Source organism: Halichoeres trimaculatus, unplaced genomic scaffold (assembly GCF_033239565.1).
Source record: "Halichoeres trimaculatus isolate MK-OKI-2021-1 unplaced genomic scaffold, fHalTri1.1 fHalTri1_scaffold_2, whole genome shotgun sequence".
NCBI lineage: Eukaryota > Metazoa > Chordata > Actinopteri > Labriformes > Labridae > Halichoeres > Halichoeres trimaculatus.
In genome coordinates, this window is record NW_027437180.1 from 37,209,723 (window position 1) to 37,226,164 (window position 16,442).

General features: G+C 40.2%; 1 protein-coding gene across 1 annotated transcript in view; it reads right to left on the reverse strand.

Annotated features, from left to right (window-relative positions):
- Positions 1-1,411: 1,411 nt before the first annotated feature.
- Positions 1,412-16,442, reverse strand: part of helz (helicase with zinc finger) — a 78,244-nt gene continuing 63,213 nt past the window's right edge. The window contains exons 25-32 of the mRNA XM_074695561.1: positions 15,786-15,973; positions 14,581-14,785; positions 13,661-13,743; positions 13,044-13,563; positions 8,125-8,389; positions 5,986-6,664; positions 5,608-5,899; positions 1,412-3,332 (exon numbers count right to left, since the gene is read on the reverse strand). Coding sequence (XP_074551662.1) covers positions 2,941-3,332; positions 5,608-5,899; positions 5,986-6,664; positions 8,125-8,389; positions 13,044-13,563; positions 13,661-13,743; positions 14,581-14,785; positions 15,786-15,973 — 2,624 coding nt within the window. The 3' untranslated portion in view covers positions 1,412-2,940. The remainder of the gene's footprint in view (positions 3,333-5,607; positions 5,900-5,985; positions 6,665-8,124; positions 8,390-13,043; positions 13,564-13,660; positions 13,744-14,580; positions 14,786-15,785; positions 15,974-16,442) is intronic.

Here is a 16,442-nt window from a genome sequence, read left to right on the forward strand (position 1 = left end):
AAAAAAAAAAAAAAGACAAATAAAAGAAATAAAATAAAACTCCATGTTGATTGTTGTACACCTGTGAAGGGGCGAGGAAACAGAACAACAAATTCAGCAACTTCCACTGAAAACTAAAACAAACAAAAAAATGTATCGTACAGTGAGACCAGTTGTCTTCTTACAGCTGCAACGTTATTTCTCCTCTTTGTCAAATCAGCCGGACAACGTCTTAAAAACAGGAACAAAAAGAGCCTGAAAAGTCACAACAAGATGCTGCAACTACCAACCGGTATGTTATCCACTTTCAGGATTGTGATCATAGATTTTTTTGTGAATTTGCATAATTAAAAAGGGCAAACCTCTTCTTAGAACAGCTTCTACAAAATTGAGGCGCTCCCAAAGTTCTTGTTTGTAAATATCTAGAAAATGCATATTTACAAGTTATGTGTTGTTCTCCGATACGTCAAAAAATCTGGACCTTTGAGTAACCGTGTCTGAAAAGAAAAAGAAGAAAAGCGAAGCTAAAAAGAAGCAGATCTATTTTTAATCTCAGTGGGATATTTGTGAGCGACATTTAAAGAGTTCATCTAGCTGCTTTAGTGAAGCCGTGTCGTGACTACTTTTTAACATTTTAACCATGAATGAGTTACAAATACTAACACTAGATGACTGCTGTTGAACTAGCAGATCCAATACATGAGCGTCTTTTATTTCTTAAATCAATTTAATCATCAGGACTTCATAACATTAACGAGGACGATTCTGTGAGTGTATCTGTAAAACTAACTGAACGTGAGTCAAAAAGTTAAATTGGAAGTAGAAAAGTGATTTTTTTTGGATTGCAATAAGAGGAATGGGATTCCTCCTCTGCTTCGATATTAATATTACAACATGAGACGATAAATAGTTGTTTTAATCTCTTAACGACTTCCACGAAACCAGATCTTTCTTTCCATGCACTGGCTAAAAAGACACATTAACAGTTGGATGTCTTTGAACAGCTTTCTGCATCACATTTTGTTCGAAAACAGGATCAAACGTTACATTCTGACATAAAATTATACGTGAGGGTTTGCAGCAATCAGGGATTGTCTGACAGAGAGTGGTGACAATGAGACTAACGGTCAAAATTCGCCAGATGGGGGGGAAAAAAAAGAAAAAAAAGAAGAAAAAAAAGAAAAGAAAAAAAAGAAAAAAAAGGAATTTAAAAAAAAAGAGAAAAAAGAGAAAAAATAGAAAAAAAGAGGGAAAAAAGAAAAAAATAGAAAAAAACGAGAAAAAAGAGAAAAAAGGGGAAAAAAATAATAATAAAAAAAGAAAAAAGAGAAAAAAAGGGAGAAAAAATAATAATGAAAAAAAAGAAAAAAGAGAAAAAAAAAGGGAAAACAATAGAAAAAAAAAAGAAAATAAAATCAACCGAAGCGTGTTCTCCGTTATTGTTTGATTTAAATTTTTTAAGTAGATTTCAAGTCGAAGTGTCAGGGATCCGATTGGTGGATCGGTGGATGCTGGAGCTGTGATGCATCAATTTATAAAAAGCAGATCAAGCAGGACAGGAAGTTTTATTTTGGAAACCACTTAAAATTGCACATTAACTTCCAAAATAAAACATTTTGAGTCAAAACCAGATCAAATTTAGCTCGATTACAACCACAGCGCAACACGAACCATCATGGTGTATCCCCTGTGTAAAAGCATGAGTCAGATCAAACGCCAATTTTCAGATTTCTGTCCGTTTCTATCCAGGCTGTTCAAAAACATGTGACTGACTGTGTCTAACGAACCCTCGTTTCAACGTACTTTTCACGACATGCCGCTCTGACCTCTCCGCCTTCCCTCGTCACTTTCACAAACCCTCCGAGTCCTGAAACCTTTTCAAAAGCTTGTGATCAAAAGTGGCTTTTAACAAAAAGAAAAAAAAAACATTATATCTCCAGCTGGGAAAAAAAACACTCACTGGAGACGTTGCTGGCACAAATAAAATGACGAGGTTACAAGGGAAGAAGTTTGGGAGACTCTTGTCACAGATACAAACAACGTCTGGTGTTTTTTTTTTTTGATCCTTTAGACAAACAGAGAATGACATGGTCGTAGCTGTTCTGACATTTTAACACTGTATCTAATGTTGATGCAAAATAAACAAAGTTAAAATATGCAATCAATATTTGTTTTGTTATTTTTAGTAAATAATCACATTTACTATCAATCACCGAAGATGAATCCCGGGTGAGGGTGACTAAGGATAAAAGGTTAAGAAGTAAAAAAAAGAAAAAAAAAAAAAAGAAAAATCATAAATCAAATGCTAGCATGATACAGGAATTTAAGGACATGTCTGTGGCATACAATTCAGTCTTTTATTTTTCTTTATATGTACAGATTAGAGGAAAATTTTATCTACTTCTATACACTGTTCCATGTAGTTTCTGCGTCAGTTGACCACTTAGCTTTAGTCTGAAAGCACGACGACAGTAGTATGAAAATCAAGACGTAACGCCCACTCAAAACTGAAGAATACAAAATGATAAAAACTTCAACATACTCATTAAGTAACCGACAAAAGCAACTTCAATTAGGAAAAAAATGCAGGGAGCTAAGTGGTCAACTAACGCTTGCCTTTTTTATTTTTTATTCTTTTTTACTTTTTTTCTTTTTTTAGCATTACGTACATATACAAGTGTTGATAATATAAGTATGTATTCATATATACATAGTGAGTATGTATATATACCAGTAATGCATTCATTATATATACTTATTTTCTTCACAGATATGTGAAACAGGAGAAAAGATGACTGTTACAAATAAAAAGTTAAAATGAAACAAAATGCAGAAAACAAACCTACTGATAGAAACAATTTGTAAATGCACTTTGCACTATTTTTTTGTGTTTTTTAAGTTTTTCTTTTTTTTTTTTTTAGTTTTATATTTCATCTCTGAATTATCTGGGAGAAGGGAAACTCATTTAAAGTAGGAGTAGTACCCATTGCTACCGTTTGAACTTCCTATACTCAGCTCTTGCAGGAGGGACAGAGGGTCGCTGTTCTTTTTGGCCTGATCAGGGCGAACAGCTCGGGGTTTGGGTGGGGCGCGCAGGGCGCTGGCGTAGGACATGGTGGGGGGTTTGCTCAGGTTTGGAGGGCCCTGGCCGGCCTCTGTGGGAGCCTGTGGCGGCGGCGGCGGTGGCGGCTGCTGCTGCTGCTGCTGCTGCTGCTGCTGATGTTTGTTATTGGGCATGAGGGGAGGGAACTGTCCAAGGTGCTGAAGGGAGTTGAGAGCGTGTGGGTGGGTCTGCTGTGCTGCCGTGGCCTCAGCCTTCACCTGCTCCTCTGTTTGACGAAGCGCCTTTGATGCTGCAGGAACGGGAGACAAGAGTGTTACAGGAGAGCTACAAGGAGGGAAACTTCAGATGACACCAATTCAAAGGTGAGAAATCAGGGAGCGGATGGAAAACATCAAATCCAGCACGTTCCCCAGAGAAGAGTTGAAACACACAGGTTGTTTAAAGTCGACAACATCTTCGACACTTGATAGACCAGGAAATGTAAAGACATGAACTTGTGTCAAAGGGGGAGAAACCCTCCCAAATCAAAGACACACACAGACCTGGGTCAAAACAAAGGAGCCAGAAAACTACATTTTTATGTTGCTAACAGAGTTTGAAAGTGATCTTGAAAAAGTCTCCCTTCTATATATATATTCCTGATTATAACCCGAACTTTAAAATGAGATTATCAGCGCCAACATTAATGGTTACAGATTATTTTAAAATGCTACTTCTAGCTTCCTGATTGGGTCGAGCAGGACCGTGCAACCTGCCGTCTTCTTCAGAAGCTGTCATCCAGACAGCTGTGTGGTGTCTTTTTGTCAGCTGTTTCCGGTAGTAGCTCCTTTATCCCTGTTGATGGTGTCCTTTCCCCATTTTCTGATCTCTACTGATTCTTTTATCCATCTTTCGTATTTGTTGCTTTCTGACCCGATTATTGTAGATTTGTCCCAGTCCATTATGTGATGTTCACAGGCTGTCAGGCAACGGGGGGCGTAGTTGGCAGGACAGACCACGTGATCAATCTGTCCCGCCGCCAATCTGTACCGGAAACAGCTGACAAAAAGACACCACACAGATGTCTGGATGACAGCTTCTGAAGAAGATGGCAGGTTGCACGTCGAAACATGTCAAGGTAAAAAAATACCTTTTTTGTCTTTAAAAAGAACACTAGAAGAGCTAAGATTCTCAGGAGACAAGATGAACCTAATCAGTAACCCACAGTCAGCAGTTATTCTGCAGTGGTCTGTTCAAACTTGAGAGTCTATCAATAAAATGAAGAGTGAGGTTACGTTAGCTCTGATTGGTAGATGACTGGCAGGACATAACCAGGCTTTACTAACGTTACACATTACAAACAAAATATAAACGGCTACTAAACTCCTTACAAACTGACAGTGTTAACTTGTTGACACGTTAGCCTACAGATATGTAGGAGCACCAGGCTGCCGATAGCACTACATATAGCCAGCTGCTACAACGTTTGCATGATGTCACATTTTAGTGCTATGTAAATGTATAAATACCTTACCTCAGCTCGTTGTATCCAGTAAAAATTTGACTTGAACAAAGAATTATTTTTTCAATCTGATCTCCATTTAATTCCAAAACAAACACGCCTCACTTAAAGTCATTTACGACACTGTGCGTGACACTCCAGGCCAAAAGGTGGTGAGGGAGTACAATCAAAACAGATCCTTCTCATAGCATCTTAAAAGAACGCTAACTCGTCTGAATGAATGGGGTTTAACACCACTTCTGTTGCCAAAATGCGTAATTTTGATTAATTTGACACTGGACGGGTCAATACAAACACGCAGATGTTTTTTTGTTTACTTGCTCACTCGCTCTTGGTCAGTTATACAGTGCTGTCAGAGCACTGTGTGGCTCGCGCTAACTGACAGAATTATTTTTTTCCAGTTTCTGAATTAACCTTTGTTATAAAGTTTGTAACTTTATACATCACCGTCTTTATGCTGATTGGCTATCACAACGCAAACAATTATACGAGTTTCGATTTGTAAACTATTACAGAAAAGAAATAATGCAAATTTATTTCAACCCCACTTTCAATTTGAGAACTTAATTTCCTTTGTTCAGACGTTTCATTTGCTTAATTCTTATGAACTGCTTATAAGTGTATTTTACTCACTTAGCGTTTTTTTTGCTTTGTCAGCATTTTTATTTGCTATATTTACATATTTTATTTGCTTTATTCACCCATTTAATCACATCATATGTTTAATTTAGATCACACGGTCATTTAACGCACATCTTTTACATGATTAATCTGAACCATTTGGATGTTTTATTCCCATCATTTGTGCATTTACTCCACTTCGTGTCTATCATATATTTGTGAATTAAATTTGTTTTTTTAGTGCTTTTAATCTGTTTCTTTCTCAAATTTAATTTGCGCAACCCAACGCTGTTTTTCTACGCTGACTTTTCATGTAAAACACACGCGCAGTTGATTTCCTCTGTCTTTTGTGTGAACGCACCATTTGGCGGTAAGCAAACAGAAAAAACTCTCTGGAAAAGACTTTACTGCTGATGGCCAGCTCGTCTCCGTCAGTGCTCACCCATAAGATCCCGATGCTGTGCGAGTGTCCCGGCTCCGTTGCATGGAATGTTCTGGAACGGACCGGGACCCCCTCCATTACTGGGCCAGAGGTCGTGTGAGGAGTAACCGTATGGGCCGTGTGGGTGCTGATGATGCTGCATGTGCGGATGAGGGTGGTCCTGGGGGTCTGATGAACAGGGCTGGGGCTGCTGGGTGAGGGCGTTGTGGGCGTTGGCTGGAGACGAGTCTTCTGGGTAGCTGGAGGAGATGCGGCGCTGATAGAGGGGCCGTCCTGGACCTCTGGGTTCATACTGAGGAGAGAGGAGAGATGATGAAGGAGCAGATCGAGGGGGAGGATGGATGATATGACCTTGAAAAGGTGAGAATAAACGAGTACCTCATCTACACTGTGAAGGGCTGTGGCTGCTGATGTTCTAGGGGACAGCGGGTGGTAGGACTCCTGGTCTGGACCTTGACTCTGTTGGTGGTGGTGTTGTTGCTGTTGCTGCTGTTGTTGCTGTTGTTGTTGTTGTTGCTGTTGCTGGTGCTGATGGTGAAGCTGCATCAGATGAACTTGCTCCTGCCTGCTCGGGTGAGCCATGATGGGCAGTCCATAAGGAAGACCGTGACCCTGGTTCCCCAGCAGGTGGTTCTGCTGCGGTGGGCTCACTGACGCAGCTCCACCGTGGGACCACTGGGCTTCCTGCAGAAGGTACTTGACCTGGGAGGGAGGGGGGCTGGCAGAGTGGGCTGGTGGCTGGTGTGGGTAGCTACCAGTGTTATAAAGAGGGTTCCCCGAGTGCTGCTGCTGCTGCTGCTGCTGCTGCTGCAGGGCGGGGTTGTTGAGGAGGTTGTCATTTAGGAGATCTCGGCCGGTGTCGTGGGGATAAGATCCAGGTGGAAAGGGGCCAGCGTGGTTGGAGTTGGCGGCTAAAGAGGATGAAGGGTCTCCTGAGGCACGGGACTGGGACTGGCGGTACTGGAGGAGACGAGATTGAGGAGGGGGCTGCATTTCAGGAGCTTCTCTGGGTTCAGAAGGATCGTGTGGGGGCATCTCTCTCAGGAGGCCTGGGTACCTGGAAGAGGAACGTTAAGTTTTTAAAGTCAACCACAGAGGATTGTAAGATCATTAGAAAAAAACATCTAACTTTTATAGCAGGGGTCTACAACTTTTACTTTCACAAGAGCCATTCTGCCTCAACTCAAATGAATTAAAGTCACTCCCAAGTCACTCCCGAGCCACAAAATCTACTTTATCTTAACAATAATGACTAGCGTATTAGATTCTATACATAGTTAAAATGTAGTGAATAATTATTAGAGGTAGACCGATATATCGGCCGGCCGATATATCGGGTCGATATTTGGACATTTGTCTCTATCGTCCATCGGCCGTATTTTCTTTTAAAAAGCCGATTTTTGATCCGTTGTATAAAATGACGCAATTTTTGATCAGACACAAAAAAAGATGAGCACCTCAAACTTGTGGAACCACTTGGATACATTACATACTTTTGTTCAAATTATATTAATAAGTTTAAATTTCTTTTTTGACATTTTAAGAAGAGTGTGAATGTTTACTACTGCTTGTTACATTGTGTGTTTACTCAGACAAAATATTTCATTGTTTTGAAAGCTGAATAAATGTTCAGAGGACTGGACACGACTTGTTGTAATAGATTTCCTTTAGGTGCTCAGAAATTGCTGCGTTTCACAAAAATGTGATAAATATATATTTATTTAACAATCGGCCTGAATATCAAATTGGAAAAATCGGCTATGCATATCGGCATCAGCTGCCCAAATCTGGAAAGCATCGGCATCGACATCGGCATCGGCCCCCAAAAAACACATATCGGTCAACCTCTAATAATTTTTAATTAGTTTTTTAATTTGTAAAATTGTACATGTGATGTCAGTTTTTTTTTTAATTTGCAATTTTTTAATTGAATTAAAAAAGAAATCCTTAAAAAATTCAAAAAATATTTTAAATTTAAAAAAATGAAAAAAGGAATTTAATAAATTTTCAAAAATTAAAAAAAGACATTTCAGAAATTTGCAAAAAAAAAAAAGATATTTTGCAAAAATTTAAAAAAATGTTAAAATAGTTAAAAATATACAAATTATTTTTAAAGTTAAACAATTTTGAAATTTTAAAATTAAAAAATAAAAAATAAAAAATCTTTCAGTCTCTTGTCTTTCTACATATCAAGCCTGTATATTAAGTCGACATGTTGGCAGTTAAATCAATCCATCCACACAATATTAAAATTAGTTTTTCTTCAGGTTTTATCTTTTAGTAAATTTATTTATCTTACTAGAGCTGCAAAACTGAGGCAGGCTTAATTGCAAAATGTGATGAAACTTCAGTTTAACAAAAAGTTAACTCGTGATTTTATTTTGTGTCAAATCCCCTCTGTTAGAAAAGTAAAAATTCTTTACTTCAGTAATATTTTTTAAAGCAACAAGGAGCCGCTGCAAAGGAGTCAAAGAATTGCAGGTGTCAGACCCTTGTTCTTCAATGTTCCTGTCTCACCTGGTGTAAGGTGGACCAGTTGATGCAGGAGCAACACCTTCATCCTCCATGTTGGCACCGAGACCCCAGCTGGCTGCTCGAAGCAGCTGATGGGGGAAACGGGTCATACCGGGCTGAGCGAGATGGGCGAGCTGTTGTGGCAGAGGGAAGGCGACGCTGCCGTGGAGGAAAGGTCCGGCTGCTTCCCCCCACTGACCCAGCCTGGCCGCCTGCTGCTGCTGCTGCTGCTGGCTCAAAGCCTCCAGCGCCAGAGGACCCTGGAGGTCTGAAAGGTTGAACCATAACATGAGTTTTAGAGGCACTGGTGAAAATCCTTGTGACATTTCAGCCATTTTTCAAGTCTACCAAAGAATTCCCACGGCAAAAACCAAAGTTCAGAGAGGTCTTGAGAGCACACATTGTAAAGAAGAAATTGTAAGAGGAAGAAAAAGGGCAAAAAAAGAAGCCAAACAATTTCAGGGTCCAGTGGTAACAGTGCAAAGTATCATCAGGAAGTAACAACAATTTTATTTTTTTGAAGAAACTGGGCGCAAGTGGTGTGACTATCAAGGCAGACCCTGCACCAAAACGGTCTCTGGTCAGACCTAGAAAAACTGCTCTGCCTCAATCAAAACAAATAAAAACTGGTCTGACCTTTGCAAAGATAATTTTATGTTCTCACCCTGTTAGAAATGTTTCTTTACACTTTCTGTCTTAAATAAATTGGTTATGGCTTCAGACTTTATTGTGTGTCCTGTTTATATCAAATCTGAGGTAAAATATTGATGTGATACTGAAAAAAAAGAAATGTCTTGTATTTGACAGAGGTATGAATCATTCTGGGCTTCAGTATTTAATCTATGTCTCCCCTTTCTCATTACAGGAAACCTTCGATCTCTGGTAAATGCTCGAAACTTGCACTATAAAATGGGAATTTTGAAGCATTGTAGTTTCTGCATTTGTTGTCCAAGTATTTTTTTAATAACAGTGTTAAATAGTGAATATTTAGTTCGCAAATCGGTTTACAGAGTGTGCCCCTAAAATTTCAAGCAAGGGGCCATTGTGCTCCTAATAGGGGTGGGCGATACAGCCTCAAAATTATTTCGCGGTGTTAAAAGGAAATTTGCGATAACGAGATTTACAACAATAAAGGGGCAAAAAGCAACTCATTATTAGTGGATGCTGCTTCTGAATAACAGCATTTTTATTGCACACACAGTATGGAAGCAAATTTTCCAATCATTTACTACTACTTCACAAGCACTTGAAATGTAAACATAGTAAGCAGTTCAAATCCAGAGGATATCTGACGTTTTGGAGGAGGAAAAGTTAATCCTGGAGGTGAAAAACGACACAACACATTCTTTCTATAAGGACACCAACAGAAAGGAGAAGGCACAGACTGAAGGAGCTGACGTTTTGGGAGGACCAGATGAGCTTAACATACTAATTTATTACCATGAAAGTACGTTGACATGGGTGGGATTCTTGCAGGAACATGTGGTTCTCTTGTGATCTTGTGATCTCAGGTATCCAGATGCTATGGGCGCTGCCCTGCACTCTGCTGCGTGGCGCTTCAGAGACGCATCCAGTATGAATTGGCACGCAGCCAAAATCCTGGGACTGCACTTAGCGGCGCTCACGCTTTACGTGAGTGATAGTGAGATGAAGCCTCATGAGGCATCGAACTACTTGAACCAAGTGGTTCAGGAAAGTGTTCATCTCTTGGAGCTTCATTTTCACACCAAACCACCTGCTGGTCAGGTGCATAATCAAAGGCAGTTATATCTTATCCACATAATGTGTGATTCATTGAACTTATGTGTCTGTTTTGGCTCTTGGGAACGACCGTCAATTACAAAAATAAAATTTAAAAAAGTTTGATTTTTTAAAAATAATTTCTCTGCATAAATGATCACATATTTACATTCTACAATATTTTTGAGTATTCTGTGTGTGTACATTTTCCAAAAATGGTAGTATTAATGACATGGCAGGTTGTAAAGTAGTGTTTTTCTGTTGCTTTGGTATGCTTCCATGAGCTTAAACAGGCAGAGCACAGAGAAAGTGCTTGTGAAACTAGGGGGCACTGAGTATGCTTACATGGGCAATATACAGCACAGGGGAGATTTTACTCATTTTCATTCAGAAATAAGAATTTCTCAACTGTTTCAAACTATTTTTGAACTATAAACGCTAACCAAATTCCAGTATCCAGACAATCAGTGACTGCAACTCTTGATCAAAAGCCTGCATTTTGAATGGAGTCTAAGGGGGTTGTGTTGCTGTCAAACCTTGGGGCAAGCTCTGAACCACTTTCCGAAGCAGTCAGGTGGTGCAGTCAGGCAGCGAGGCTTCAGACGTCATCATTTCCTGCTCCCCCCCAATGAAGCAAGCCTAGATACGCGCTTCGTGGAAACTCCCCCTTTATTGCTCGGCACACGCTTGGAAGCCTCGGCACATCTCGTGACATCACTAGTTCGGATGTTCGGTTCGATCATATGTCCTTCGTAGAGCCAAAAAAATGCACCAATACTAACTACGGATGGGTACTGGGTACTTTTATAGGTACCGACCGAATTCTGTCAAAAGTACCAGGTATCGATCCACATAAAATCAAAAGGTACCATGTTTAGGTACCTAAAGCTGCGTTTCCACCAAGCAGTACGGGTCGGTTCAGTACAGTTTGGCACAGTTTGGTTCAGGTAAGCCTGATCCCGTTTGCGTTTCCACAGCAAACTGTTCCCTCTCGTGGTGGGCGGCGTGTAAGCCGGATGCTGCAAGCCCCAGCTGTTAAACAAAAGCGCGAAGCCGTAGCAGTTTACCCTGCTATTAAATCCAACAAAGAAGAAAAACGCGACACAGTAAACAAAGAGCATAGATGGAAGACATGCAGCATTTCGTCCTCTCTGTGACTGTCATGTAGCTCTCTGTTACAAAGTGCAATCAAGCTTCGTTTCAGAGAAGTCTGTGTGTCGCCAGGAGAAATGCAGCCACTGTCGGGGTGAGTGACGATTCTTTTGACCAATCAACGGTCTGCAGTGTGTAGCTCCACCTTCCGAGAGCGGATTGGTTCAGTCTGGCACCCATACGAAAGGGCCCAAAAAAGTAGGTCGGCTCGTCTCGGTTTTTAGGGATCTGTCCCGGGATGAGTCAGTGGAAACGCCGCAAAGAGCGCGCCGTACCAAGACGAACCGACCCGGTCTGCTTGGTGGAAACGCGGCTTAAATGTATCCTTGTGACTGTGAGGGAGTGGAAGCGTAGGTGATTTCATGCTGGACATGGAAACAGGAATGCAAGGTTATGTATTGAAGAATAAATGTGTTAAATTGAAATACATTTATATTTCATTATTAAAAAAGATATTTTTTACCACATAAACACACAAAAAAATAATGAAAATTGGTGCCGTTGTGTACCAGTATCGATTGCTAGGTACCAGGCATTTGTACCGTATCTTTTCAAATGTGAAAGGTACCCATCCCTGATAATAACGTAGCTTTCATGTTCTCCTCGCATGTCTCCATAGCCTGGTTGTGTTCGGCCGTGCGTTTGAGCTTTAGGTGGTGGAACATGTTTGTGGTGTTGCAACCCTTCGCGGTAATAGTTCTCCTGCACATTTCCTGCATGTCTGATCTTTGTTCAGCCAAACCACCTCAACATCACTGAGGTAGCTCCTCTTTTAGGCACTAAATCCTCATGTGAGGATGAAGTTGAGGCTGCTGAGCTACTTTCACTCTCAGCCATTATTGTTTTGTATACAGCAGGGAGTGTCATACGTCATTGTGTCTCTGCACTGTAAATATAGTGAAATGACAAATTTATATCAACAAAAAAATTATACCAGTATTGTTGTGGATGTTATGATATGGCACACCCTTAGCTCCTAGTAAGAAAACTAATAACCTGGAGCGCTGCTGGTGTTGGTAACCATGGGACTCTGATACTACCTGCTCAGAGATTTCGTACATCACCTGGGTGGTAAACTGAGTGTGACATTCTCTGCACAATCAAAAAAATTCATATTCTATTTGTTCGTTTTATTATTACCCTCACTTAATTGTGTAGAGGGCGACTGTAACAAACTCAATTTCCCTCAGGATAAGTAAAGTATTTTCAATTCTGACTTCCTGTGATTGTTTTAATGCTAAATTACTCTGTTATTTCTTTTTTAAATTGAACTGAAAGTGGGTTTGATAAGGCTGGATTTACTTAATTTTTAAGCACAGTCTTGCCAAAGTTGTAAGCACTGCAGCTTAGGGTTAAGACATGAGGAGATATGAGGAGGATTAATCAGGAAGAGGGAGAGGAGAGGAGTTCAGGGTCGTGGAGTTCACGCGTGTCGATGAGTGACGGTAATTCTCCTGGTGAGATCAAACTGTGCTGCGTCAAGTTTCCCCATTGAAGCAGTCTGATGTCCCGCTGAGCTTCCCAATCTTTCTCACACGCGTGCCACGTTCAGATACTACAGGGCACATTTCAAACAGCTGTCCCGGGGCACTCTGCATGGGAATGGAGCGCTGGAAGAATGTGAGGCTTTCTTGAAAACAACCAAAGAAGATATCAGCAACAGGAGCGTGAGCTACAATACCGAAAATGAGTACTATGCTTTTTAATTTGCAATTATCCTCATGACACAATATCAAGGTTTGCAGCTGGGAAGAAAAGCCACTCAGGTGAACATGAAAGTGACAAAACATCTTGATTAGTCTCCAAAATTCAATTAGACACTTTCTGAGAGAGTCCAAGTGATTTCTTTCATCCCTTTCATCCCTTCTTTGAAGTTTGAGAAATAAGGTGTTACACCAGTTGGTGGATTAATAGGAAGCACTCCGGTTTAAGTGTCATACAAATCATCTTTTCTAATCCCAGAGTTCAGGGTGTTTCTAAGACTCACCAAACAAACAGAAACAGGAGGAAAAAATAACCGCTCCACTCACCGAGGCTGTCTCCGAGGTTCCCATCCTGTCCCTCCTCCCCAAAGCTGTTGACCCTGTTATGCTGCGACATGCCCGGGTGGTGCCCCCCTGGTTGGCCCATTGGAGTCCTCATCTCCTCCACTCCTGCAGACTCCGGCCCATCCAGAGTGGGGGACTGGACCGCCCTGTGAGCAGGGATGGGGCCGCTGAAGAAGGAGGCGTTGTGGCTGCCGCTGGCGTAGGCAGGACTGAGCTGCTGCTGCTGTTGTTGCTGCTGCTGCTGCTGCTGCTGTTGGCTCTGTTGGGTCATCCCCGGGTGCTGGGGCTGGCCGACCCGGTAAGGAAGCCTGGAGAGAGGGTACTGTGGAGGGAAGACTCTTCCACTGGTGGGGTGTGGGGGAAAAGCTGGGTTTGGGGGAGCCAGGTGGTAGTTCAGGGATCTTTGGCCAGCTGAGGCTTCTTTTCGATGGAGGAGTGCGTTGGGGAAGCCTATGAGCCCTTCAGAGTCCAGGCTGCGACTTTGCCCTGTGTCCAAATCTCCCTAGATTAAAAAAAGACAAAGCAGTCTCAAACATGAAGAAGAGCACTGTGGGACTTTAACAAATTAAAGGAATGAGTTTTAAATGTAAACCACTGACCTGTTTTTCCTTCATGTCTGCAGTTTTCCTCTCGGGAGTCTGGAGACGACTCTGTTCAGACTTTGGACATCCTTCTAACTTACCTAAAAAGTGATCACAATGACAGTGTTTGGGATAAATAAAAAATAATTTTGTTTTGCAATACTCTGTGTCATTTTAATTCACCTGAGAGGGCTGTACAAAGGGAGTTAAATATTTTTAAATATATTAAATATTTAGTAAAGATACAGTTGATAACTGCAAAAAAATCTATAACCAGGAAGTGGGGCAGAGTGGACACACCAACCCAAGAACAATGGCTTGGGATCAAGGAAGAAACATTCATAATGGATAAACTGACGCGCCGTTTGAGACTTTAGGAAACACGGATAAATTAAAAGTGGGTGAAGTGGACATTATTCAAGATAAAATACAGCGTCATCACAACAAGGGAGAAAACGGCAAACAAAACTGAAGATAACTGATGGAAATGATAACTCCCAACAGTGACTTTAATGTTGTTATGGATTTTTGATGCGTAACAAATTTGAGAAATAATCAATAAAACTTTAAGTAACAAAAAATGCATTAATAATAATAATAATAATAATAATAATAATAATAATAATAATAATAATAAAAATGGATAAATAAATAGTTAAATAAATAAAATAATAATAATAATAATAATAATAATAATAATAATAATAATAATAATAATAATAATAATAATAATAATAAATGAATAAATAAATAGTTAAATAATAATAATAATAATAATAATAATAATAATAATAATAATAATAATAATAATAAATGAATAAATAAATAGTTAAATAATAATAATAATAATAATAATAATAATAATAATAATAAATGAATAAATAAATAAATAAAAATCATAATAATATATTTGTATTTCAGTGGGTTGCTTGGCTCACCATTTCTGATGGGGTCTCCCTGTAGCTCCTTGTCAGGGCTGGGCTGGCCCATTCCTAGAGGAGAGGGGTGGGCCATCCCACTGTAGGGAATAGGGGAGCCTCTATTCTGGGCCTGCAGCAGGTTGAAGTTGTACGCCATGGCTGCTGGATGGCTCATGATGCGGGGGTCGACAGCAAAGCGGTTCTGGTAGCCAGGCCAGGGTAACTTCAGGAAGAAAGCAGTTGCAGTTAGAAGTGCACTGATCACAATTTTCTGGCCAATCACTGATCACCGATCTTTGAAAAGTCTGACCTGCCAATACCGATTTTGGCTGATACCGATTTTCATTTTTTGTTTTTTATAACTGACGGTGTATACCTTCAAAGTTCCAATCTTATTTAATTGAAAATCATTGAACAATACCTGTGAAACGATAAAATCTTTATGTTTTAACTTAACCAACCAACAAAGTGTCCTGAGTTTTAGGTCTCAGAGTTGATCTGATAATCTTGGGTTGAGGTGCACGATATATATATTTTTTTGCTAATACCCAATTTCATTATTTATTTAGCCAATACTGGTGTTTTTCCTGCGTACATAATTGCAGAGATCATCAACTGTCTTCTGTATTGGAAGTAGCATATTGCATTATGGTGCATACTCTCATCATATTTGTTATGTAATATTCAATTATTTATCAAAACAGGAAAAATACATACTTGAAACTGTACATTTAGTTACGACGACTGCTTTTGGAAAGACTGCTTCAAAGTTGGATGGTACTGTTCTTGAGAAAATCATAACAATACCCACAACCAGGGCAATTCTGGGCAATTTCATAATTGACAGTCAGAAAACATAAGTGCAACTGTACAGCAATTAAAACCAATTTGAATAAAATGGTTTACTTTGGTAAATGTGCCTAAAGTAGTCAAACACATACAGACTGCTATTGAAATTCAAGATTAACTTAAAACAGGAGCCAAATGTGGGACTGCTCAATCTGAAGTGTGAAAACAAAATCACAAAAACTTCAAAAAATATCTGCAGCTTCAGCCCAATATCTTATTGGCGGAATTTGGAGTGTTGGCCAATGTCTGATATTTTATTTTTAAGCCGATTTTGTGCTGATAATATCGTACATCCCTATCCTACCTGGGTTGTAACTTTGATGAAAGGATTGAAAGTGTGTTGAAACGATTGACACTAAGAGCAGCATACTCACTGGCAGTGGCATGGACATGACCATGTTTCCACCGTACACAGCTGGGACGTACAGGATACTGGCGCCTGTGTGAGGATCGATCCTCTGAACAGGACTCGGTGACTTGCCCATGCCAGCCGGTGTGCCCCCCAAGGGTGGTGTGAAGGCCCTTATCGGGTTTCCCATCAGCATGGTGGGGTTTGGTTGGACTGAGGAAGAAGACGACAATATGAGTAAACAATGTGAAATAAAAAGCAAATGTCATGGCTACAATGTAGATGTGATTTTAGAAAATGTGAGGTTTTAGGAGGATTTGAAAGAGGAGGATAGTTTGGAGTTGAGAGTTTCAGAGACTTGGAACTGAGCAGCTGAACGCTCAAAAACCCCAGGGGAGTCAATGGCATGAGGTACAGTGAGTATGTAGGAGGAAGATCTGAGAGTAGGTGTAGGTGTAGAGGTGTGAAGGAGATCAGAGAGGTAAGGAGGAGAGAGGTGATGGAGAACTATGAAAGTACCAAGTGTTGGAGTTGGTGTGGTGTTTGGAGTTTGTGAGAACAACCAGAGAGAGGAGGGTTACAGTAATCAATACAGGAGGTAACCAAGGAATTGATGAGGAAAGGTGTGCTGTTCGGTTAAATATTCATAATTCAACTCTTAATATCGATATTTTTGTTGAAA